General features: G+C 50.0%; 1 protein-coding gene across 1 annotated transcript in view; it reads right to left on the bottom strand.

The window, feature by feature from the left end:
* The window catches only part of GALNT2 (polypeptide N-acetylgalactosaminyltransferase 2), a 184054-nt gene that overhangs the window by 68894 nt on the left and 87896 nt on the right, over positions 1-27264 (bottom strand). The window contains exon 2 of the mRNA XM_080822337.1: positions 18907-19000. Coding sequence (XP_080678463.1) covers positions 18907-19000 — 94 coding nt within the window. The remainder of the gene's footprint in view (positions 1-18906; positions 19001-27264) is intronic.

Genomic DNA, 27264 nt, shown 5'->3' with positions numbered 1-27264 from the left:
ACTGTGAGGCCCCCCACCCACAGCCAGAGAAGAGACCATCACCCAAGAGATGTTCTGTCGCTAATGGTTACGCTCTACGTGAGCCTCACCGGGAGCACTGGGGACGGTAAGAAGGAGGTCCGCTCACTCTCGGGCGGGGTGGGTCTGTGTGTGGAAAGAGCAGTGGCCAAGGGCCAAGGCCTCCAAGGAGGTCCTGGGGCTTCGATCCCACCTGCACATCTGGGGCTATGAGACCCCCGCCCCCTTTCTGGAAAAGACTCGAGTACAGCAGAGGGTTTTATGGGATGCCAGATGTCAGTTGCAGGGGGCGGGGGGGGGGGGGAGACTTGGCCCGAGGCCACTGGTTTGTACTAGAGTGTGGACTATATGCTAGGCACGGCAGTGGCTCCTGAATGAACGAAACTAGACCTGTCCCGTGGAGGTCATGTTCTAGAAGACGGAGGGAGACAGACCATAAAATGACCATCCTGATCAATGTGTCGTTAAAAACTGGGCCACGTGCTCTGAAGGCAGGAAATGTAGTTCTGTGGAGGCATCTAACAGAGAAAACTGATGCAGATCGGGGGAGCAGGGAAGGTTTCCCCGGGAAAGGACCGTCTGAGCTGAGCTCTGAACTGTGAGTAGGAGTGACAGACACATACCCTCCAGAGACGGTAGGAACCACTCAGAGGCAGCCCACCGTGACTGCTGCCCACTCGGGAACATCTTCAACAGGACTTCTGGGGGCTCTGCCTTGCCTTGTGACAATTTTCCCACGGCATCAGACCATTTTACTGGAGAAAGACTATAACTGGTTTCTCTTCCATAAAAGTTTAGCAGGATGTTGGAACCCAGCAGGGACATGTCTGACTAAAGGACACACGTTTTCTCTCCTGTCCCAGATGTCATGACGTGCATGTACGCACACAACCGAAATGACGGTTTCACCCTCCCTGCGTGTGAACAGATCTAGTCTATTTTTCTTACGTGGGTGTGACAGATCCTCTAATAAAGGGTCATGACCCGTAATTTGAAAAACGCAGGGCTAAAGAACCATTATAGAAAGGAGATATTTCTGTGTTATATAGAATTCCTTGGGTTGGAGCCGCGCGAAGAGGGAAAGGCAAGAAAGAGAGAGAGCGGGGTTCCCAGAGGGGACATATGCCCCAGTCCAGCCCCAGGCAGCAAGGGAAGCCCCAGATGCAGAGAGCACAGAACAGGAGCGGCGTAAGTTACAGGCTGGAGTGAAATAACCAAAAAAATAGACATAATGTCTGAACATCCCGACTTTTAAAAAATGCCACCCATACATCGTCTTGTACTTCCACCGCCTCTTTAAAATTTGTAGAAAGCACTTTGCAAATTTAAGAGCCTTCGAAAACAGACACACAGAAGCGAATCTAGAGACCATGCACTTGGGCCGTCCAGAAGCAGTGGTAGGAAATACCCCGGAGACAGAGAACTTCACAGGACAAGCCAGGACCGGCTTCATCCCCAAAGACGATGGGAAAACAGCCGGCAGTGAAAGAACACGACAGCAGAAAGTGGGCATGACCCCGAGAAGGCCCGTGAAAACTGCTCTTTTATTAAATGATGTCATGAAAATACTGAGGAAGAAACTGATTTCCAGAAGATAGACTCTTCTGAGAAGGAGGGACTGAGTGGCCTTGGGAGTGCCGAAACCTACGATTCTGAAAGACGGAGACTCTTTCTGAGGGTCTCTGTGCAGACAGGACGAGGCACCTGTCGGGGCCCTCATGCTGACGGATGCGGCTGGGTGAGGAGTCCCTCCCCGTTCCAGCCCGGCCCTCAGTCCCTGAGCCTCCCTCAGTCCCCTGTCCCCTCTGAGAACACAAGCAGCCAGCCCAAGCCCACCTGGCCTTTCAAGGTCAAGCTTGCCCTTCAAGGTCAAGCTTCTCGGAGAAGTGGGAGGCTTTCAATGCTACCCCACCTGCGTCCCATCGCCCCGGGCACACGCCTTCCCCTCCCAGCTGCACCGGGAAGGAGCCCCTCACCCAAGAGCCAAATCTCCTCCTCTTTTGCTGCTACTTCTCCCCCACGAGCCCCGGCACCCTGTGCGGGCTGCACGCACCTGCTTGCTGACCCAGCTACTGCGGATGGTCTCCACCTGGGTCTGAGGCACCCGAGGCCGATCCTGAAAAAACACCCCAGATCCTGCACCCTGTCCCAAGCCACACAGCTCCAGACGGGCTCTGAAGAGCGGGAACGCCCTCCACCCGGGCGGGACAGCGGCCCCTTCCATTCGTTTGCCTACACTGCTGCCCTCGTGAGCCTGCCAGGCGGATCTGCGCTTGCTGCGCAGAGAACCTTGAGGACGCGGGGTCAAGGGCGGTCCCGCGCCAACGTCAGGCTCCCGGACGGGGCTTGGAGGTCCACAGCCGACGTTCACGGAACACGGGCAGAGGAGCAGCCCCGGGGAGCAAGGGCCCCGGGCCTGACACCCAGGCGTGAGCTCAGCCCGCCCACCCACTCCCGACCCTCCAGTCTGGACGCAATCAAAACGATGCTTCACCACGGAAGCTGTTCGGAAAAAGAAATGAAGTAATGACAGCAATGATAATTTCTAAGCCGCTGACCACGTACAACACTGACTGACTTCACGGGCAGAACGGGCCAAACACAAACACAATTACCCCCACTTCGCTGGTGTAACCCCTACCTAGGCTCCTCACAGAGGGTCGCTGGGAGCTGCCCAGACACCTCCACCCCCCAGTCCCCCCACGGCCTCCCCCGGGTGTCCCAGCTCTGCAGCTGACCCGAGGGCATGAAGGGGGAGAAGTGGAGGGGAGCCTCACCTCACCTGCCTTCCAAGGTCCCTGCGAGCACCTGGCCAGGTGACAACATGCAGGAGAGGGCCCACCTTCCGCCCGTGAGAGGAGAGGAGAGGAGGGGGCCATGGGTAAGTTAACCTGTGTCTGCGACTCTGGTTCTCCATCCCCACCTGCGACTCCTAGGAAACACTTGGAAAAAATAATAAACCCCGGGTCAGTCTCTGCTTGTCTCAGGCAGAGGGAAGGTGTGATACCATCACATTCCCAAGTGGGGGCAGGAGAGAGGAGAGGGGAGGTTTGCTCAGAAGCACGGGGCACGACTGCTGGGAAGAGGAAGGGTCAGGACGGAGCCCAGGCTGGAGCACGGGAGTTCGAGGGGCCTGTTCTCAGATGGTGTAAGTTTCACTGCGACGCCCCTCAGTTTCTTACTTAAATTGTTTTCGAATTTCTCAGGTGAGACAGATCCCCCAGGAGTGTGGGGGCAGGAAGCAGAGCCCAGCAGCCTGACCTGCAGGCCAGGGGGTGCCTCCCTCTACCCTTCCGCCCTGTCCCCGCCCCACCCTGAGGGCCAGCGGGTGCCAGCCGCAGACACAGACGCCCTCCTTCTGCTCAGAAGGGGATGGGGACACAGGGCCGCCGTGAAGGCCGTGTGTATGCGGACAGGGTGGGAACGGGTTTCTGGCCCCATCTCTACGTTCTCACGTCCCGGTGAGCCCCGGAACCCACCCTGTCGCATCTGACAGCTGGAAGACTCTCTTTTAGGGGCCACTCAGCATCTTGTTCCCGCTCACACGTGCAGTCCTGGGGGACTGCTCACTGCCTAAGACAGCCATTCTATTTTGGGCCAACTTACTGTAAGGAAGTTGTTAATGTTGGAGGAGACATTCTCTGCCTTCTGTCTTCCCCAAGTTGTGTGGCACAGGCCAGCAGGGAGAAGATGCCAATCCTGAGCGAGCACGCAAGAGGGAACGTGGCCTCTGGTCCGGAACTACACACGTGGATGAGATGAGTCTGTGATCCAGGGCCAGAAAGAGCCCCGGAGAAGGGGCATTTGGGCTGTGTCGTGAGGCATGACCAGGAGCCTGCTGGGCCCTGGGAGGGCTATACTGGAAGCTGCAGTGGGATGGCGGGAAGAGGGTGTGAAGACAGGGGATGACAGAGAAGGCCAGCCTGTGCCCGGCACTGAGTCTCAGCCTCGGCTCAAGCGCTCCCATTGCATTCTCCGTGCTCCGGGAGCACAGAAGCTTCGAGCAGGTGAGTGCTGACCAAATCTGCCCTCCAGGAAGTGACTGTGGCTGTGGGGAGAAGGACGGATGCCCAGAGGGAGAGCCTCCAAAGTAGGGGGGTAGATGATCCCCCAAACACCTGTCCCCTCCACTCCCTGCTCAGGAACACCCTGCCCACGCCCGAGGACGAGTCCCAGGTCCCCGGAAGTACGTCTTTTCTGATCTAAGCCCACCGCTCGTGGCCCTGAACCCGTGAGGAGTCTCTGCTCTCCTCGCGCGTGCTGGTCCTGCTCTGTCCCCGGAGCCCGTCCCGTCTTCTCAACAAGGAGCCACAGCAGAACCCGGGGCCCCAGTGTGGCTCCACGTGTTTGTGGCTGAGATCTCATTCCCATTCTTGCCAGCCTCGTTCCCTGCCCTCTACAGTCTACCCGTGAGCCCTTAGTAAACCGAGCCCTCCTCCCCTCTGCGCAGAGCCCAGGCTGTGCGTACGGACAAATGAGACCTCATAACACTTCAAGGCGGGGCTGCTTTTCAACGTGGCCACCTCCTCCAAGAGGCCCTCCCAGTGTCCCCCGCTATGGCCTCTCGCTACAGCATTCCTCTTCCCTCTTCCTCAATCACAGCTCCATTCCAACCAGAGCTTTGTCACAAACCTCCTACCCTCTGATAACTGAACTCAAAATTCTGCCGAGGAAGGAACTAAGTCCCCCCTTGAAAACAGAGACGACCGCGTGTGCCCTGCCAAAGTGCGGAGCGGGTTCAGCAGATGCCCATGAGACTTCGCGGTGCCTGTCCCTATGTCCCTCTGCACCCAGGGACGCATTCATTAAAGCCCCTTCACCCAGCTCTGCCTGCAATTTCTCTCCTTGCCACGTCGGATGCACCCTTCTTGGTGTGGATATCAGTGCCTAGATGGAGGCGATGGAAACCAAGAAAGGGACAAGCGCTGCGTTTCCCCCGGCACCCTGGCTCTGAGCACAGGGCCGGGACTGGCCTCCCTCTGCGGGCCCTTCCGCAGGCCTTGCTCAGACCCAGGTACACTCCCGTGCTCCTTGCACACGCACTCACAATGCCTGCCCGCAGCTCTCTTTGCCGTCTGGTCTGTTTGCTTGTTTGCTTGCTCTTTTCGCTTCTAGCTGGGGGCCCAGCCTGGAACCTGCCACACGGTGTATGTTTAATAATGCAAAGAAGTAACGCACAAGTGCAGCCGTTTGCAACCGGGGCAGTACCTGCAGCCTCGGCTCGTTCTGTGACCGCTCGCACGGGTCCATGGCGGTGCTAGAGCTCTGGCCCTCCTCTCCCGCCTGAGCTGGTCTCTGCCGGGAGCGGAGGCCAGTCCAGGGAAGGAAGCAAGACTGCTCCGCGTCCAGCACCCTCAGATCATCACCCTGAGGCCTCCTGGGGGGGGGTCCAGTCCCCTTCTAGCCTTCCAACCACACGAACCAACGTCCGGAGGTAAGAGAGGGTGAGGCCCAGGGCAACCACCTCAGGGGAGAAGAGCGCGGAGCAGAAGGGATGAACCAGACCCCCACCTGGGCCTGAGTCTCCGCTGGGTGCCCCAGCGGGAAAGGGTCCTAAGTCTGGTAGTGAGAAGACAACTTCCTGCCACTCATCCCGGCCGATCCACGCCGCAGACGTCCCCCTGCCCACCCCACAGCCATCACTACCTGCTCCCCAGTCACACCGACCTCAGGCCCAACAATTTCTTCTCGTTTTCTTTTCGCGCCTTTGACTGACGTGGTTCCACGCTTCCTCTACACCTGCTTCCTTCACAGACCAAGCTCTGCAGTGTGATGCTTCTTGAAGCCAGACTGTCTTCTCTCCCCGTCATCCACCCCAGCAGGCTCCCGAGCTCCTTCTAACCTTTCCAAATCCCATTCTTCCCAGTGGGGCATCCGCAGTCCCCGTCCCCCCGCCACCACCTGCCCCGATCTCATCCACACTGCGGAATGGCACGGCGGCCCTCGGGCGCAGAGACCAGCTGGTGATCATAAGCACACATGGTCCACGGGGCCCAGACGGAGGCCTCAGGCAGCACAGGTGCCGAAGCCCACGGGAGGCCCTGCTCTGTGGCCTGAGGTCGGGGACCCGTTCCAGCTATCGCGGGGGTCCTAAGTGCCACCCGGATGGCATTTCCACAGCAAAGCTCATTCTAGACTCCTCATCACCAACCCCAAAACTGATCTTTTGGAAAAGACACTTTCCTAACCAGGGACCTGCTTGCATTTGGATGACTCGTTCAGTTAAATTTGATTTAAAAGAATGCCACATTTCCAAAGGACATCACTTCTTCCTTAAAAATTTCCTTTCACTAAGCCTCATCTTTAAGGCAACAATGACGTCAATCTATGAACAGGAACCTTCAAAGGGTTACTATCACAAAACATATGAAAACCCGAGTGCTCAGGGACATACCCACGTGGTCCCTACGTCAGCGACCTCAGGTGGGAACGGTCCCTGGGCAGATCAGGACTTGGCTGCCATGTGTCCCTGAGGACAGCCTGGTTGTCCACACTCACAGGTGTCCGAGGGGAAGGAAAGTGCCTGGGCCCGCGTGGGTCCCACCAGGCTGGTGGATTTGCAGGGGGGAGCACGGGGGGGGGGGGGGCGGGAAGCTTCTGCATTCTGCACTCGCTGCTGCTCTATCATGGCTGTGCTGTGTTGTAGTCCTTCCCTCCAATCCTCCCCGGGAAGGATGGCTTAAACAAATTGAAAGCTAGTCTGTGTAAAACAGAGCAGCCCCTTCCGGGAAAGCAGCCAAGAAGGGAAATAGAATGTATTTTAAATCAAAGGACAAAGCTCTCAGATTTATTTTAACCTCCTGGTTGATCTCAAATGGAATGTAATTTTACTATGCTTAAGAGAAAAAAAAAAATCCCTAATATTTTTCCTCTAGAAGGTCATAATGCTGCAACATGAAAGGGGAGACTGGGGCAAGGCTGGGACCACAAACAAATATATCCATTTAAGTGACAAAGACATGTAAATAATACTTTGTTATTTCTTGTCACTGGATAGCTGGTAGGACGGGAAGTTTTGCTCACCCATGAGAAGCTGTCTCCTGGAATAAGAAATCCTACACAATCCATTTTTAAGGATGAAAAAAGAGGAAATTCAAAGAAGAGATTAGAAGTCCTTTAATCACTTAATGAAAATAAAAGAAAAAAAAATCAGATGTTAAGTACCCTTTACTTAAAATGACTGGTGCCATCAAAGTAGTTACAAAAACACTGTGAGGCAGTTCTGCTTTGAGTTATGAGGCCTAGGCCTGGCTGCAGACCACGGAATCTTCGTCTACCTCTTTTCCAAATTTTAAACGGAAACTCATTTTTCCCCTAAGTGACAGTGTCTAATTATAATGAATCTAGTTTGTTGCACGTGGTCTCTACTGATCACCTATTTTATCCCAAATGTTAGAAGTAAGCCACACCGTACAATCACCCTGGAAAATATGTATTCTTATTACTGGGCCCATTTTACAGATCGGGGAATGGAAACTTAGAGGTTAACGTGAAACATGAGGGACCACAGTACAAACCCAGCTCTCTCTCTTCCCAATGCCGTGCTCCTTCCACCGTGGCCAACAACTCATTTAAAGGCATTTAAAGGAAGCACCAAAGGCACCCCAGGGTCTGTGCAGGTCCCACTTCTGCTGGCGAGCACCCTCTCGCCTCCCCAGAACCCTGGTGGCTGGCGGGATGGAGTTTCTGAGTTGAAGCCATGTGCCCGTCTCTCGAACGCGGCCATCCCCTGTGATCGGAGGCAGAAGGAACCAGGGACGCTGGTTCTCTGCAAGTGTGGGAAGATCTCTTCACCACAGCCCCTCCCTCCAGACACCGCTCAGGAGTTTCCGGTGATGGAGAAGTCATTGTTTCAAGAGGAGCCTGTTTCACCAGACAGCTGGAACTGCTGGCACGCGCTTCCTTATACAATAACAAAAACTGCCTGCCTGTGACTTCCACTCTCCCGAGTCTCCAACAGAGAGAAAAAAATGAGACTTCGGCCTCTTTTCTGTGGCCGCCTTCCAAATATTTGGACATCACGATTCCATTTCCCCCTTCTAATGCCTTCTGTAAAAACACGCCGTTATTTTAAGTGCTCCTCATCAGATGCTGTTTCCGGCCCCCTCACATCTGAGTCACATCATCTGGACCTACTCTAGCTTCTGAGCATCTTGGAAAACCCTGTGCCCGGAGCGGTAGAGAGGAGCTCAGGTGCGGCATGGGCATGCCAGCACGGGCAGCGCTAGCCGCCGTCTGAATTGTTCCGGATGCTCGAGTTCGACTGATTAAAGTTCAAGACCGTTCTACTTTAATAGCTTTATCACACTCCTGGCTACTGACCTGATTTAGGTCCGCGGTTTTTCTTTCCTACTTGTTGGAAGGTTTGGGGGAAGGACATTAGAAGGTTTGTTTTTTAATATTGGCTGGGGGGGCAAGGAAACAGGCCCCCTTCTTTGGAAGATAATTTGGCAATTGATATAAAAAAGAAAAACTCTTAAACACATGCCTTGCCACTGATCCTACAGTTTCACTTTTAGGGATTTATTTCAGGCAAGTAATTAGGGGCATGTAACGATTTACCTCGATGGATGTTTGCTGGAAACCCTCTCTAGGTCCTACAATGGGGGATAAGTTCAAAGGGCTTAGGTAACGGGTACCTTGCTATCATTAAAAATGCTGTACAGGAAGTATTTATGGACACGAGGAGGTGTTTATGATAAGACACTCCGGGCAGAGGCAGGTGAAGTCCAGAGTGGTGCCGCACGGAGGACAATGTTGATGTAAGCGGCTGGTGGGGGCTGCTTGTGGCCTGTCCTGTCCTGAGCCATCCCAGGAGGCCGCAGGAGGAGACAGGCAGGAGGAGGGGGTAGGTGGTGGGAGGGAGGCGGGAGAAGGGAGGAGGGAGGAGACAGGCAGGAGGAGGGAGGAGGGTGGCGGGAGGAGGGTGGCAACCTCCATGACAGACTCAGGGAGAACACTGACGGACTATTACCAGGAGAGAGGACCATGTGTGGGTAGACTTCTCAGCAAATCCCCCAAATCCTCAGCAGTGTTACTTGCCTGGAGGACTACGGGACGTTTCTCGCAAAAACACTGAAAAGCCCCGGAGCTGACTCAGACATGGTGTCTGGGGCCCCAGGCCTCCTGGACCTGGGCCTGGCCCATCTGGCCCACCTTAGCCAGGTGGGTAAGCACGCCCGGACACACGCCCAGCACGGGTGCGGGGAACAGGCAGTGGCGGAGTCCCAGGGGTTACTGTGGGCTGGTGGGGTGTGGGGCACCTGTGAATAATCTTATTTTTGCTTATCTGAATTTCTTAACTTTTCCACAAATAACACGTTGCTTAAAAAGATGCTTCCCTGAAGGCTACTCAGCCACTTAGTTTCCTAATCACAATGCTGTGCGGAGCCCTGGGCCTTGGGCCTGGGTCACAGTGAGGCGCACGGAGCTTGCTGTCCCATGGCCGTCACACAGGGCCCCCCAGACAATGCAGCTCGCAGGGCACACGGCACAGAGAGATACCAGGGAGGAGTGGTTGACCCTAAGAAGCAAGGAGACCCTGACCCAGGCTAAACATGGATGACCCTGGAGGACGCTGCACCGAGTGAGAGACGCCACTCACGGAAGGACAAGAACCCTATGATCTCACTTATCTGATGGGTCGAGAGGCGCGGAGCAGACAGGTGGCCGCCAGGGGTTGGACTGCGGGAGGGGGAACGGGAGTTAGTGTTTCATGGGCACAGAGTTTCAGTCTGGAAAATGAGAACGTTCTAGAGATGGATGGAGGGACCGTTGCATGACAGTCTGAGTGTGCTTCATGCCGCTCGACCGTACGTATAGAAATGGTTAAAATGGAAAATTTTTATGTTATGTGTATCTTACCACGATTTAAAAAAAACAAAACGTACAATGCTGGAACCCAATAAATCCCTCAGAAGGAGAAAAGGTCAGGGGAGCGTTTCTCCCGACTCTGCAGCCATGCTGGATAAATACACAAGTGGTTCATCTCATCTTTCTTCCGGCAGGTGGGAAGCAGAAAAGCTAAAACGTTTCCATTAGCATCCACGGCAACTCACGCGGCGACGGAGGCTCTATCACACACTTCGCCGTTCCCGTGCCGTTCATCTTCGCCTGAACGTGAGCAATTTCTGTTTTGAAAAATCTACTGTCTCGGGTAATGAGGCAGCAGTGGGCAGGGCAGGGGCGGGAGAAGACACCGCGACGGATGGGGGGGACCTCCCAGACAAGCCAAAATGTAACGGGCGCGCCCCCTTCTCCACTCTGTCCCCATCCGTGTCTCTCGGCGGCCTCGCCCCCTTACGCAACGTTATAATAGAACGTGAGAACGACACCACGGTTTCAGAAAGGCAAAAAAAAAACAAAAAAAAAACCAAAACCCACCTCTCACAGGACACGTCACCATCAGGAGAACAAGCGCTTCCTATGAAGGACCCCGTCCCCAGCCGGCCTCAAAGACAGACCTGGGTCTTCCCACCCTGTCCCGCCTCTGTTCTTCACCGTCTGGCATCCTCGGCCATCCTGCCTGCTAATGTCATCAATCAGATCGAGAGAAGCCGCCGAGGATACAAGAGGAGAGAATGCAGAAGGCAAAATTACTGGGAAAGACTAATTTTTCAAAACAGAAAGCTTCTTCTGTACCCAGAGGGGAGAAAAGATAAAATTCGTCCCCATCAGGTTTTCAAAAAAAACAAACAAAAAAACCCCCATTCTCTTTGAAACAACACTTTGAAAATCAGCACCAGAAACAAACTTCAGGGGCTGAACTGGAAAGAATTGGTCCGGGCACCTCGGGGCCAAAGGCCTTCCACTCCAGACGCGAAATCCGCAAGGAGGGACGCGAGAACACAAAGATGTATTCCTACCCCCTCTCCAAGGCAGGGCGACTGGCGATCCTAATCTGGGAAGAGAGACCGAAGGGCAACGGAAAGACAGAGTTAAAACAACAGAATCAAGGGCTCTCAGAGAGCCAAAGTGTCTCTGTTTCACACAGAAGGGAAATGGAACAGCAAAATAGTCACCATTTTTCTAAGGCCAGACACCTGGGGGTGGTGCTGAGTCCCGAGACCCAGGGCCCCGCTCGGGATGCTGTCCTGTTCTTGTCCCCACTCCCTGTGCTTCTCGAAGACCGCTCTCACGTTCTAGCTGCTATGCGGCCCCTATTTCAGAAATGGTAGAAACGCTGGAAACAGGACACGGGGAGAGCTGGCCCAACGCGCTCAGGAGTTCCCGAACCTTGCGGCTCCTCCTCAACTTCTAGAAAGCAGTCGTCCTGGAAGGATGTGTTCACTTGAGAATGCTGAGCTCCCTCTCGGAAGCCCCGGACTCCTTGGCAGCGCCAGGGTAGGGGGAGGTTAGCAGGACTCTCCCCACGAGTGTGCCCACGGACTCCTCTGCAGGGCACCAGGAAGCCCCACTCCGGGAGCAAAGGAAACAGAGCACAGCCTCCTGTCTTCAGCCGACCAGCAGGGAACTGTCGACTTGTAAGCTGCCTGTGCCGCAGACCAGGTGCGGTGCCATGGGGGGAGGCGGAGGAGTCACTGAGGGACCGGGGGACTTAGGGAGCGTCCACAGGGGGACCCCCGGCCAGCGTGACCTGAGCGAGGTCAAGAGCGGCCTGCGTCACAGCCGCACCCAGTCTGCCTGATGGCAGTGATCTCTCCTCCCACTTCCCAGACCTCCTTCACGGACAGGGCTTCGACTGGAGAACTTGGTAAGGAAATCACGGGTCTCTAAAAGGCAAATGTCGGACAGGGCTGCTTATAAATTTGGCTGCTGGTGTTCACCTCGATGGTTCTGCTCCCGCACGGCGCTCACAGAGCCCTTCTCGGCTGTGCTCTGGCTCAGGGCGCAGCTTGGTCCATACACATCAAGCCCCACGAATCTACGGCTGGAGCACGTGTGACTGACCTTCCAACAGGCCCCCGCCTCCAGGCCTCCCCCTGGCCACAGTTACTTGCCTGGCATGTGTTATTGAAATTCCAGATTCTACCCAAAAGTAGGCTGGGCTGAAACAGGAAATCAAGCTAAAACAATGACCTGGGCTTTCGTGGTCATGGCTGACCCAAGAGCAGAGGTGTCCAAAGAAGGGCCACGTCAGACACGTTTCCGGGGTAAAGAAACAGTAGAGATTTTCAAGTATTTTTCCTAATCCCTTTCACTACCAAATTTAAAATATGCTTTGGAATGCATTAGTAGATTAGAGTGGTAATATGTGTTTAATCTAGGACTATTTTAACATAGGCAGAGGAACAGTGATCTATACTCGAAATATTTTTTGCTAATAGGGTGTTTGGTCAAAGAAGCTGCAGCCGTTGCCTGGGATGCACCACTGCTTTCTTTACTCCAGCTCCTTCATCCGTCAGTGGGTTTTGGGGCCATGCTGGAAGGCACCAGGCTCCTATATTCAGCTTCGTGCTGCCTCCTCCCACCCATCTGTCTACAACTGCTAGATAGCCAACACCCAGAACACAGGAAGCTACTGAGTTTCTGAGCAACCCACTTTACACGGTGGCAAGTGTGATGAACAGAGGTTCCTTCCAGACTACAAAATTCTGGCAGTGTGGAAAATAGGCTTCTTAACCATAGCAAAATAACTTCTAAAGGAAAAACTCACATGTATGCTGATTCGGTGAGAAAAAAAAAGGTCCCAACGAAAACAGATAAAGTCCTCTGGCAAAATAAAAGGACATGGGGCCTTCATCAAGAGTTATCGGTAATGACTCAAAAAAGCAGAGAATCAGTACGTTCCTATCTCTGAAGAAAATCAATGGTATAACAGCTGAAAGCATGAGAGCCAGGGTCAATACCACCACTGAGCTGATTTTGACTAGAGTGGGACCCTTACTAGTAATGTCTAGGATACGCCCTGAAGATGGCTTCCCCCTCCCTCTCCATATATGTCTTAAAATCCACTAGAACACTTGATTCACAGGAAATCTCTCATTAATCCACACAGCAGAAGAATATCCTATCTTTATGATAAAGAAAACCTTATTAGCTAAGTATTCCATTCAGATGTTCCCCACTGCGTGAGTAATGCCTATTTTACATAGGAAGGAACTGTGGCTCAGGCAGCATGACTCACCTAGGAGTGCGGGAAGAGAGAGGAGACCATCCTAACAGACACACTAATGCGAGCACATGCACATTCCCCATCTAGTGCACCTGGGACAATGGGAAGGGTGTAGACAAAGGACAGCCCATATTCCCCCGGGGTGAAGCTTATCCAACCTCAGTAAGAGACATGAATATACAAACTCTTCAGCACCATCAAAGTAAAAATTACATGAACCAATTTCTGGTTTCTGGTCCAGTGTGTAAAGAGCTTGGAAGTCATCACTCCACCCTAATAATAAGCAAAAAGCTGACCACAAGGCTAAAAATGAACAACTCTTCTTAGCTGGCTCAGAGAATCGAGATCAGAGAGCACCCTGCCACCCCAAAAACTGGAGAGACCAACAGCTGAATACAGAGAATCACAACTTACTGGAGCAACAAGCTCTAGGGGAACCCCGTCTGGGTAATGAAGCCCGAGCCGTAGGGGATGAACAGCTGGAGGTCAGTGTGGACGAGCCCGAGAGATGAAGAATCCAGGGATATCTGCCACAGGTGGGGTCCCATATGTCTGTGAGTTTTACCTCCAGAAGCTTCATTAGGTTTCTCATCATAAATACTGGGAGACAGATCCCTTCCAGCTTCCAGCAGGGGGAGAAGGCAAGGAATCATTTTGAAATATGCCAGAGCTTTCTGGGTTTTTTTGTTTGTTTGTTTGTTTGTTTTTAATTAATTTATTTGACAGAGAGAGACACAGTGAGAGTGGGAACACAAGAAGGGGGGTGGGAGAAGGAGAAGCAGGCTTCCTGCTGAGCAGGGAGCCCGATGCAGGGCTCGATCCCAGGACCCTGGGATCATGACCTGAACCAAAGGCAGACGCCCAATGACTGGGCCACCCAGGCGCCCCCAGAGCATTCTGTTCTTAACAAGGCCTGCCCTCAAGGGAAACTATTCTACCAGAGCTAACCTATTGGGAGTTTATTAGATCCTAACTAACCTGGGGAAAGGGAAATAGTCAACTCCAGCCTGCCCCTAGCCTTCTACATGGAAGAAGGGAAATACTCCTTTTTAAACCTCTAGCCACCTTGTCCCACCTCTGTGGGAGAGAAACTGAGAAGCATTTGTGAAGGTGACAGCCCAGGGCACAGACCTATCATAGGAATATCGGTGTCTCCACTCCCTTCTAAAACTTAACACCACATCACTAAAGCCCTATTTCCTGGAGTTCCTTTCACCCAGCATATCATACCCAGTGTTGAAGAAAACCTTACAAGGCATAATAAAAAGCTAAAAAACATAGCTTGAAGAGAGACAAAGCAAGACTCAGATATGGCAGGGATGTTGGAATTATTACACCAGGAATTTAAAACAACCATAATTAGTATGTTTAAAGCTCTAATGGAAAAAGTAGACAACATGGAAGAACAAATGAATAAAGTACACAGAGAGACGGAAATTGTCATAAAAAATCTTAAAGAATTACTGGAGATCAAAAACACTGCAACAGAAATGAAGAATGGGCCTGAAGGACTCGTCAGTGAACGAGACACCGCTGGCGGAAGAGTCTTTGAGTCTGAGGATAAGTCAGCAGAAACTTCCAAATGGAAAAGCAAAGATTAAAAAAAAAACAAACCTGAAAAAAATCAGAACAGAGTCGCCAAGAAATGGTGGGCAACTACCAAGAGTGTACACACACAGGTAATGGGAATACCAGAATGAGAAGAAAGAGAGACAGGAATAAAAGAAATATTCGAAGTGATAATGACTGAGAATTTCCTCAAATTAACATTAGACACGAAAACACAGCTCCGGGAACCTCACAGAACACCAAGCAGGATAAATAACAAAAACAAACAAACAAACAAACAAAAACATAAAAACAAAAACTATACCTAGACATAGCACATTCAGACTGTAGAAAATTAATGATTTTTAAAAAACTCTTGAAAGAAGACAGGAGGGGGAGGAAATAGCTTTAGAGAAACAAAGATTAGAATTCTATCCAACTTCTCATAAACCATGCAAGCAAGAAGAGAGTGGAATGATACATCTTTAAGTGCTGAGAGAGAAAAAAAAATGCCAACCTAGAATTCTATACTCTGTGAAAATAATCTTCAAAAGTGAAGGAGAAATAAAGACTTTCCCAGACAACAAAAATTGAGGCAATACGTTGCCAGTAGACCTGCCTTGCAAGAACTATTAAAAGAAGCTCTCCAGAGAGAAGGAAAATGGTATAGGGCAGATCTCCATGATGAAAGTAAGAACATCAGAGAAGGAATAAGTGATGGTAAAATGACAACTTTAGTTTTCCTACTCTTACTTAGTAACAGTTTGTTCAAAACAATAATAGCAACAATGTATTTGATTATGTATGCTTATATATATGTTTATGTACACACATATATGTGAAATGAAGGACAGCAACAATACAAGGAGTGAGAGGAAAGAATTCTTAATATTTTGTTATAAGATACACTAACTGTGAAGAGGGCAATGCTATTTGAAATTAGACTTGGATTCATTGTAAATACATACTGTAAACTCTAGAGCAACCACTAAAACAAAGTGAAAAAATAGGAGAGAAAAATGCAATCATATAAAATGCTCAATGAAAGCTACGGAAAGCAGAAGAAAGTGTAGAAGACAAAAATAGAACAGGACAAGGGCAAGTAATAGAAAAGAGTAATAAATATGGTATATATCAAGACAGCTATATTAATAACCACTTTAAATGATGATGGTCTAAATATACAATTAAAAGACAGTGATTGTCAGAATGGATCAAAAAACAAGACCCAACTGACTGTATGTTATCTACAAGAAATCTACTTCCAAAACAGAAAGCACTGAGCCCAGATGGGTTCACTGGTGAAATCTACCAAACATTTAAGGAATAAACCATACTAATTCTCTATAATCTCCTTCAAAATATAGACGCAGAGGGAATACTTCCTAACTCATTCTATGAAGCCAGCATTACCCTAATAACAAAACCAGACAAGGCCATTACAAGAAAATAACAAACCAATATCTCTTATGAATATAGATGCAAAATCAACAAAATATTAGCAAATTAAATCCAACAATGTACAAAAAGAATTATATACCATGACCTATCAAGTAGGATCTATCTTAAGTATGCAAGGCTGGCTCAACATGTGAAAATCAATTAATGTATTCCCCTTGACAAAATCCAACTCATTCATGATAAAAACTCTCCACAAACTAAGAACAGAAAGAAAACTTCTTCAGCTTGATAAAGAACACCTACAAAAAACCTAGAGCTAACTTCATCCTTAATGGTGAGAAACTAGAAGCTTTCCTGCTGAGATCAGAAATATGGTATCACTTTCCAACACCATACTAGAAGTCCCAGGTAATGCAATAACAATAAGACAAGGAAACAAAAAAGTATAATACAGATTAAGAAGGAAGATGTTTGCAAATGATTTGACTGTCTATATAGAAAACCTGAAAGAATAAAAAACTCCTAGAACTAATAAGGAATTACAACAAGGTTGCAGCATACAGGGATATTATACAAAAGTCAATGGTTTTCTTATATAGGAACAACGAACAAAGGGAATTTGAAATTAAAAACACAATACCATTTACTTTAGCGCCCCCCCAAATGTAAATACTTTGGTATACACCTAACAAAATAGGCACAAAATTTATATGAGCAAAACCCTAAAACCGATGATAAAAATAAAAAGAACTTTAAATAAATGGAGAGATATTCCACGTTCATGGGTAGGAAGCCTCAATATTGTCAAGATGTCGTTCTTACCACCTTGATCATAAATTTGTCACAATCTACATGAAAGTCCCAGAAAGTTATTCTGTGGGTGTCAACAGATTCTAAAGTATATGAAAGGCAACAAACAACAAACTGAATAACCAACACAACATTAAAGAGAAAGAACAAGGTAAGAGGCCTGACGTTAACCGAATTCAAGAATTACCATAAAGTAATCAAGACAAAGTGGTATTGGGAAAAGAACAGGGTAATAGAGAAATGGAACAGAACAGAGAGTCCAGAAATTGACCCACATAAATACAGTCACTGATCTTTGACAAAGGAGCAAAGGCAATACAATGAGGCAAAGATAGTCTTTCCAACAAATGGTGCTGGAACAAGTGGACAACCACAGGCAAGCAATCAATCAATCAATCAATCTAGACACAAAACTTGTACCTTCTCAAAAAATTAACTCAAAATGGATCACAGACCTAAATATAAAACCAAATTATTATAAAACATATGAAACATAATACAGGGAAAAAAAACCTAGGTGATCTCTGGTATGGTGATGGCTTTTTAGATAAAACATCACAGTCATGATCCATGAAAGAACTGATAAAGCCAACCTTCATTAAAATTAAAATACCTGTTTTGGGAAAGGAACTGTCAAGTAAATGAGAAGACAAACCAAAGACTGAGAAAAAATATTTGCAAATGACATATCTGATGGAGGACCGTTATCCAAAATATACAAAGAGTGCTTAAAATTCAATAAGAAAATGAGCAACCCACTTAAAAAAATGGTTGAAAGACCTGAACAGATACCTCCGCAAAGAAGATCAACAGAGCGTAAATGAATATATTAAAGAACTCAGTATTATATATCATTAGGGAAATGCAAATTTAAACAATGAGATTCTACTTCCCACCTATCGTAATAGCCCAAATTAAAAACACTGACAACACCAAATGCTTCCAAAGACGTGGAGCAACAGGAACTCTCCTTCACTGCCGGTGGGAAGGCAAAATGGTTACAACCACTTTGGAAGAGTTTGGTAGTTCCTCACAACACTACACATAGTCTTGCTATATGTTCCAGCAGTCTTACTCCTCGGTATTTAGCTCAATGAACTGAAAACGTACATCTACACAAACACCTGCTTCACACAGCTCTTTACAGCAGTTCTATCCACAACTCCCAGAATGCAGAAGCAATCAGATGTCCTTCAGTAGGTGAATGGATCAACTTCGGTCCAGACAACAGAATACTGGTCAGTGGTAAGAACAAATACATCAACGAGCCACGAAAAGACATATAGGAAGCTTGTTACATATTACTACGTGAGCCCAGCCGATCTGAAAAGGCAACATACTGTATGATTCTAAACATATGACATTCTGGAAAAGGCAAAACTATGGAGACAGGAAAAGGATCCGTGGTTGTCAAGGACTGTGGGAAGGGAGGGACTGAAGAGTCGGAACACGGAGGATGTTTAGGGCAGTGAAGCCATTCCACAGGTCACTGTAATGATGGATTCATGTCCCCATACATTTGTTAAAACCCATCGAGTGTACACCACCAAGAGTGAATCGTAATGCGAACTATGGACTCTGGGCGACTGTGACGTGTCAATGCTGGTACCCTGATTGTAGCAATGGACCATCTGCTGGGATATGCTGACAGTGGGGCAGGTACGCATGTAGGGGGCCAGGAGGTATATGGGAATCTCTGTCCTTTATGCACAAGTTTGCTGTGAAACTAAAACTGCTCTAAAAACTAGTCTTCTAAAAAAATTTGTGAACTGATATATTATCCTGTGTTTTCTTATTCTTTTTATTTTTTTAATTTCTTTCAGCAAATTCTGGTCATCTCCTAGGAAATTTATTTCACCAGCCACTAATGGGCTGGAAGGAAGTCCCCCCCAAATTGCTACAGGGCAGTGTCTCCAGAGGCCCTATGAAATCCATTCTCTATCCCACAGGCTCCAGTGGCCACAGTCGGCTCATTCAGTTTCTGAGTAAGAGGACTTCCCAGCCACCAGCCACCGGCCCAGGGCTGGACGGGACCCCGAGGACAGCTGCAGTACCTGGAGGGAGGGTCTCCATGCTCTGTGCTTTCTCATCCCCGTTGCTGTGATGAAGGTCTTTCTTTTTAATTGGGTCAATTTCATTCCAGTCCTCCTAAGGGGAACAAAGACACCATATGAGTTGATCAATTTCTCAAGCACATCTGCATTCACCAGCTCAATCAACTATAAGTGGGAGGATGTCAGAGGGACCTGGGGGTGCAAATGATGAGGGAGGGAGAATTCCCGTCTCCAGGACCTGCATCCCAGGACTTCTCAGACACTGGCGATGGGAGGGGACAACAGTATGGGAGTGACATTTGCCAAGGAAGGATTTCCACTTCCCTCTTCATTTTAATATTTGCACTGCCTATCCGTGGGAAGGAAATACTCCGGAAATTCCCAGGGCTCTGTGGATCTGTGAAGGTAGGGAAGGGAGATGGGAGAGTAGATTAAATAAAATAATTCAATAGTGGTTAAATTAAAGCCATTAAAATCAGGGTAGCTCTCCAGACATCTTAAGATGGTTTAAGGACACCCCAGGACGCAAATTCTCCCTCCAGGCCCCTCGGAGCCCTCCTCTGAGGTTGCTAAATGATTTAATTCCACTGAGTAACAGTGGAGGGAGGAGGAAGGACCAGCCAAGCTTTTCCTAGGGCTCACTCTAATAAGACTGCCAATAGAACAGAGCTGTAAATTAAGGGTTTAATGTGAAACCAGAATAAGATATAAGCTCTGGCAGAATTTATTCAGCTCATCTGCACAAACAATTTACTCTAATCCATCAACATTAAATCAAACTAAAAAACATCGCCATGACCACAGAGCTAAATATATTTCGCAACCACTTGGAATCTGATTTCGGCAAATCGAGTAAGAAAGGCTTCTGTATATAACCCAGATCAGAAATGTCCCATGGCTAGTCATTTTCCTACCCAGACTTCTGCGAGTCCAGCATTGTTGACTGGGCGTGCCCCCCAGCAGAGGCTGCCGGCAGGATCCGCAGCGTTAAGCCCTCCCCTGGGGGAGACCCGACCAGTTCCGAACAGGTCTGTCCAGCTAGCACTCCTCTGGGCCAGCTCGGGCTGTGTGTTGTGCAAAAGCTGACCACTGGAGACATTTTGGCTCTTCAAAATGTAAAGTGAGATCTTCAAGGAGGGCAATCCCTGGGGGCTGGGCCAAATCTGACATTTTTCCCAAATGCAACGTGCTCTGCCAATCACCTGCATTTTTACTCAAACGGTACAGTAATTAAAGAGAAACCATACCTAAGCTTCCTCCCTCTTGAAGCCAGCTTTCCCCTCAGCTGCTTCTTCGGGGATACAGCTGGCTCGATTGCCATGGGAATGATGGGTGGGGCGCCCAGGAGGACGACCCCACTGCAGAAAGAGGGGGCTGGTGAGGAGCCCTCATGCCTTGGGTCCTAGCCCCACCCGGCTGTCACAAGGCCTTCGTCCTTCGGGTGCCCCAAGTGCTGGGACTTTTGAAGATTTTATCCTGCATTTTAACAAAGGTATTAAAATGCATCTGTGTCCCAATTCAAGTATTTTTTTGCTGCAAATTTTTTTTCAAAGGTATTCATAATTTGGCTTTTGAGATTATCTGGTTAAAAATAAACTTTCAGTTTACTATCGACAACGATTTTGCAGCAAGCTTGGTGAACGCACCGGAGGAGAGAATCTAACCTACCGCCTTGACAATATATGGAAACATGCAGATACAAATTCAGTAAGTAATGAAGTAACCAGAGTCACGCTGTGCAGACTTTTAATTAAGCATTATTAATTCTTACTTTGCAGCTTGCTTATAGCATTCCGTGGCTAATAACTTTTTTCCCCCACGGGCATTACACTGGCTAATGGATCAAACCATTTAACCTTGTACTTGAACAGAATCGAAAGTGAAAGTTGCTCGTGGGGCCAGTGCCTTACTTTCCACGTGTGAGAACCAAGGCATCGGCTATATGCTCGGCAGAATCGACACTGGGGCAGGTCAGCCATCCACACTTTCGCGGAAAGTAAATGCTTCCTTCTTCCCACAGGCCGGACCGACGAGTCCACATGCAACACTTCTTAACCTCCCCTCCCGCTGCCAATCCAGCACCCCCACCACAAAACCAAAGTGGGAGCCCAGAACGTGCCAAGTGGCTACGTCCCAAGCGGGTGCAATGACGCTAGGCCCCACTGACAGATCCCTACTGCGCATCACGTGCTCTCGTCCCTGCCACGGCCACGGCCACCCGGCTGCTTACAAGTCCTGTTTCACGAGGGGCAGTTGGAGGTCGGCGAGCCAACAGAGCCTGCCCACGGCGGTCACACAGAGAGCGAGAAGCTAAAGGTGGCTTCTTCCCAGTCAGGACTCTGTTTAAACCAAGTTGACGAGAGCCCGAGTCTCACAATATCACAAGAACGACAGCCCCATTTTACAGATGAGGAGGTTGAGGCCCTGAGAGCTTACGTAGCTAGCACAAAGGACACAACAAGGCTAGATTCGAACCCGGGGGATTTAGTATTGGTTCCGCGGTCTCTATCATTCTACTGTACTACCTTTGGATAAAACATCTTCCCCCTCTACCAAACAGATAGACACAAGTAAAGCAAAACAATGTATTAACCATGCATCTCAGCATATGTTGGATCATTGTAAATGCCTGATCGTTCCGGATCACTGACTGGATTCTCTGCCTGAGACAGCGGCTGCCTGCGTAGGACCTGCCACCTGTCAACAGCTCACCCTTCCAGACACTTGTCATGTTCCACTCTTTTCCCGTAACCCTGACCCATGGCCTTTGCTGGATGGAAGAAAGTCTCCAGAGACACAGTGGGGACCAGGCGGCTTCACCTTGGCCGCGTGTGCCTGATGGGGTGCAGACAAGCATCCAACGATGATGGCACAGGGTCACACACCCTGAAGACTGCGGGGGCAGGGCACGCTGGCAGGAGTGTTGAGAAGGCTCTGAGAACCCTGTGTGCCAGAAGCGACACCTTGGCAGAGATCCGAGGGGGTCAAGAATTGACCTGGTGAGATGAAAAGATGGGGGCGGGGGAGATGAAGGTCGTGACGTAGGGAAGAGAAGGAAGATAGAAAACAGACACGGAAGCGGCAAGATACCGAGACTTGAGACTTGGGTTCCAGAAACATCGCTTAGGCTGTAGTGTAGGGAGCACATGGAGGGGACAGAAGAGAGGCCAGGGGGCCAGGACAGCAATGCAGCAAGGGACCGTGGTGAGCTGGCTCGGATCCGGGTCCCAGGGATGCGGAGAGGAGGTCAGCACAGCCGTGGGGCGGGGGTCGGAAGGGGAGAGCAAGAAGGAAGGAAGGAGTCAGAGCTGCAGGTTTCCTACCTGCGTGTTTCGGACGGGAGGGGCGCTCCCGCTAAGGACCACAAACCAGTAGTGTGGGTGGGGTAAGGAGCGGCGCGGGGAAAGAGGGACGAGTTTATTTGGGAAACTTTGGGGCTCCTGCGAGATACCAAGAGGAGGTACCTGGCAAACACAGGAAGACACACCGTTGCAGCTTTGGAAAAGCAGGAGACCAAGGGAGCTGCTGGTGAGCGTGTGAGAGCATCTGGGGAGGGGTGAGCCGAGTGAGAATGGGGTCCTGGACCGGGGGGAGATGCCAACACTTTAGGGGCAGGCAGGACATGCGGTGTGTTGGGAAGAGCCGGGACCCGGGAGCTGGAGCCTCGGGTTTTAGCCACGGGGGTCTGAGGAAGCCACCAGCCTCTGTCCACTGGGCCACCGGGCTGAAGGTCGCGCAGTCCCTGCTTGCCGTAAGCATTCCTGGGGACCAGATGGAGCCAGCACTTTCTTATACTTTCTATCTATCACACATACGTTTGGTGTCCGAAAGCACTTGAGATCCCTGGAGGGCAGGAGGGCACCGAGGGTGGCGCTGTTCCTGTGAGTTTCCTAACAAAAGAGCTGGAAAAAAAAAAATCCCCAGCTCCTCAAACTGATGCGCCTGGCCTCGCCCACTCTGCAGAGGAAGCATTTCCTTACAGCAACTCCCCGCCATACAGCCACATACACTAGAGGACTTATTTACACCCGCGGAGGCTCGCTGCACAGGGGAACACGCAGGACGAAAACTCAGGGAGAGGCCTCTCGTGCCCAGGACCCGCCGACAGCCAGGACGTGCCACCAACTGATCCGTCTGTCTGTTCCCTGGTAAGAGCAAATGACACGGTGGCAGACAGGTCCTCTTCCTAGTGGCACGGGTAAACTGCTGAGATGAGAGCAGCAATGATGTGACGGATGCCGGGTCAGGAGTTGCAGGGAATCCAGAGCCCACGATCTGGTCATCCTGCTCTGACTGCCCAGGCTGCGGCCCATCTCCGCGCCGTCCCCTCCCGCCCTCCGCGGGGGCCTGTGACACCGCATGCACAGTGACTAGCCCACAGACACGCTGCTGACCAGCGTGGGCAAGGGTGGGCTCGGTGGTTCTGGCCCCACACTGGACTCTGGCCGGGATGTCTGAGCAGAGGTCTGCCGACCCCATCAGCCACCGAGGAACGGAGGAAGCCGCCGCCCCCGCCCGACTTTGCCATTCTGAGCACACTGCGGGGATGACCTGGAGGGCCTCGCCCGTGACCCGAGACCGTCTGCGCCCATTTAGCAGGTGTGTGAGCCAGAGCACGAACCCAATTTCCTGTCCTCCTACTGACTGACCGACCTGCACTCGCAGCCTCCTACGACTCGTACTGGAACTCGGTGAGTTCTCCTAGAGTCTGCAGAAGCTCGAGATGGGCACTTTGCCCGCACTGTTCCTACAAACGTGCGCGACGGACGCCGTCTATTAGCACCTGGGGCACAGATGAAATTAAATCAGGCCGGGAGACGGATCGGATGGAGGTGAAGGGCGGAGCGATGTCTGCTGACCTACCGCAGTCAGAGAGCACAATGGCCAAAATCATCCTCTTCCCAAGAAGATAAAAGAACAACGCATTTTAATAAAATGGTGTTCCTTTCAGAAACAGTAGATCCAATAGGTTGGCCGACTGAATAGTTATGAAAATTAAGTATAAATACAGCTTTAGTTATTAAAAGACGGTTCTCCCACCATATTCCCAGTCTGATCGATCTGTGTTTCAAAACAAGAAGAGATAAATACCAAGTGGGCTCGGCTTTTGCCAGAGACAGGTGTCAGTGTGCGGAGGCGTGTGAGGAGGCAGAAGGGCCCGCGCAGGGGGAGCAGAGAGGGTCAACCTTTCACCTGCGAACAGACTGCCATCAGCTTGTTCAGGTCGCTATTTCATCCCTGTTTCTTGTCCCAGATGAGAAAATCGACCCAGAAGGGCTAAGCAACTTATCGTGTTATCAACCACTGCAAAACAAGTCCCCTCCAAACCAAGAGGCTCGAAACAAGGAACATTTATTATTTCCCAGCGCGTCTGAGAGTCAGGAATCCGGGCGGGTCTGGCTCATGGTCCCTCGGGAGGCTGCCGTTAAAAGATGTCAGCCAAGGCCGCCACCGTCTTAGGGTCTGAATGGACTGAGGGGCTGTTCCCACGATCGTTCACTCACATGGCTGCTTGTTAGTGGCCGCAGTGCCTTACCACGGAGTCACGCTTGGGGCTGCTTGAGTGCCCGCACGACATGGCAGCTGGCCTCCCCCAGAGGAAGAGATCTGAGAAGAGAGGAAGGCTGGGGGAGATAGACAGAGGGAGAGAGACAGACAGCAGGACTCCTTTCACAGCTTGGCCCTGGCAACCAGATGCCGTCACATTCTGCTGACTAGGAGCGCCTCACTGCGTCCAGCCCACAGTCAAGGGGAGAGGAATGAGATCCCGCATTTTGAGGAAAAGACTGTCAAAGAATCGGTGAGCCCGTTCTAAAACCACCACGTGTGTCAGTGCCTAAGACTGGGAGTGGCAGAGATGAGGCCGGAATATTCCACGGGGAGACAGGACACTGCTGGGACCCAGTCAGTCAGTTACCCACACATGGGAGCCACGAGGGGACGGGAGTCCAAGAGATGAGTCACGGCAGGGTCAGGTCAGCCCAGTAGAAAACGTTACTTCATCTCACATTGACCTCTTGTCTACGGGCCAATATAAAGACTAACACCACTTGTAGTAACACGTTTGAATCATGAACCACGGCCGAAGCAAACACGCTTACACACGTAAAACAGATGATGAAGGTCGGGGTATACTGCGGACTCAGCAGAGGCTGTCTCCATAAATTTTAAACGGCTAACATTGTATTTGTTAACAGAGATAAAAATATCACGGTGGAAGGAAAAAAGAAAATAAATAGGTTGTTTTTAATCTCCCGTTACTGAAATATATTTTGTCACTGTTAAATTATTTCAGCCGACTAGACCATATGCTCAGAGGCAGATGAAGTAACCAAAAATACCATCTGAATGACTACTTGATTTTTCCCTCATCAACTGTCTACTTCCCACTGTTACTTAATGACTGTTTAGCGATCATGACCACCACAACCCAGCCATGCAGGAATATTTGAGTTCGGTGGGGGGAGGGGGGAAGCCAGGTTGCCAGATCTGTTAAAAAGATGTGATCATTTATATTTCCACAGCCCACTAAATTGTTTACTTGAAAGCAAATTGTTTAAAGAGCAGGCTTCGTTTCCTGCTAAAGACCAAGACCTCCCATACCCCAGCACTCTCACGATGAACTGAGCCACAGAGGGGCAGAAGGACTATTTACTGTTTCTAATTCTTCAGGGTGGGTATCCCACCAGATTAGCACAGAGGAATAATTCCTAGGTCTTCTTATAAGAGGACGAAAAAACCTGCTGATATAAGGTGTCACTGACGAAATTTTACGTTCCAAACAGGGTGTGTGACCCATCAAGAAAATGATAAATTAATTTTAACTCACTGGGAAACAGAACACTCAGGGGAAGCCTCCTTAGCTAGGCTAGGAGTCAGATCACTGTGAACCACGACCAAACTTCGGTTAAAACCAGAAGCCTCTACCCTACAAACAGTGACATCTATGCATTTATAAAAGAGACGGTTTCTAGAACACCGTATATCAACTATGCTTAATAACTTCTTTTTAAATCAAAGCAATGAGACATGAAAATAGTTGGGGGGACAAAAGATTTCTGGTTCTAAGTAAGAGTTCCCATTGAAAGCAATAACTTAAGAGGAAGAGTATTCTCCTCCTTCCTAATTGTCATCAGAACAGGAAGGGGACATAATATACTGTAGAGACCAGAACCATGCTGGCTCAGTCACTCAACCATTTCTGAACACGCATTTTGTACACAGGCACCAACGAGAATCCCTGACGCCATACTTCATCACTTGGGGAAAGTAAACAAGCTGGAAGAGGAGGAAAAGCTCACGGGGACCTTCCAAAGGCAGCCTCCTGACAGTTTCCATAACCTTTATTCAGGTTAAGTATCAAAAGATAGGAAGAGGGGGCCTGGGTGGCTCAGTGGGTTAAGCCTCTGCCTTCGGCTCAGGTCATGATCTCAGGGTCCTGGGATCGAGCTCCGTGTCGGACTCCCTGCTCAGTGGGAAGCCTGCTTCTCCCTCTCCCACTCCCTCTGCTTGTGTTCCCTCTCTCGCTGTGTGTCTCCCTCTGTCAAATAATAAATAAAATCTTTAAAAAAAAAAAAAAAAGAAAGAAAGGCCAAGTCTCCCGGCTTTCTCCAAGGCTGGTCTCTGCCCCAGCGTGGGGATCAGAGCCAGCGCAGGCATTTTCCAGAAGCTCCCCAGGCAGCTCTAATGCACAGTCAGGGTGGAGAACCATTAGCTTCCCTGAGGTACTTACAAATTTTCCCACTCATTTCTCTAGCCGAGTTCACAAAACTCAGTGCTGCTAAAATGTAAGGGGCAAGTTTCTACTGCGGGTTCAAGTCACGGGCTGCTTCATACCTAATCACTGGCTCACAAATAAAGAAATACATTATGATAAAGGTCACTGCTTTGTTTATGGTCCGGTGGAGTCTCAGAGAAATGTGGGTGTGTGAGAAATACCGCGGGGCTACCCGTTATTTGGGAGCTATGACGATCAACTGGACTGAAGTCATGAGCTTTTCAACTGGTTCTTTAGCTTCTCTAACGTGCAGAGGGCCAGGGGCCCCAGACGGAACACTCACTCCATACACAGCCAGTCAACGGTCTTAACTTAGTCAAAATCATCCGTTGGAAGCCCCGTGGCCACATGCAGATGAAATGTCCATCAGTGACCCCACCCATTCAATCCAGAAACTCTGGAGCCTGAGACGCGACGAGGAAAGGTTTGGGATGGGTCATGGGCAGGGCAAATGGACCCCGGTCTCTATCACCTTGAGCAGCTCAGGGCTTCAGGTTTCCAATATGCAACACAGAAATGTAAAGACCCCTCCACCCCACCCCACCAGATGTAACAGGGCTCCAGGGGACTGTAAGGCATTA

Source organism: Martes martes, assembly GCF_963455335.1.
Source record: "Martes martes genome assembly, chromosome: 14".
Classification (NCBI taxonomy): Eukaryota; Metazoa; Chordata; class Mammalia; order Carnivora; family Mustelidae; genus Martes; species Martes martes.
Note: the sequence above shows the minus strand (reverse complement) of the source record. Positions and strands in the feature narration are given on the sequence as shown.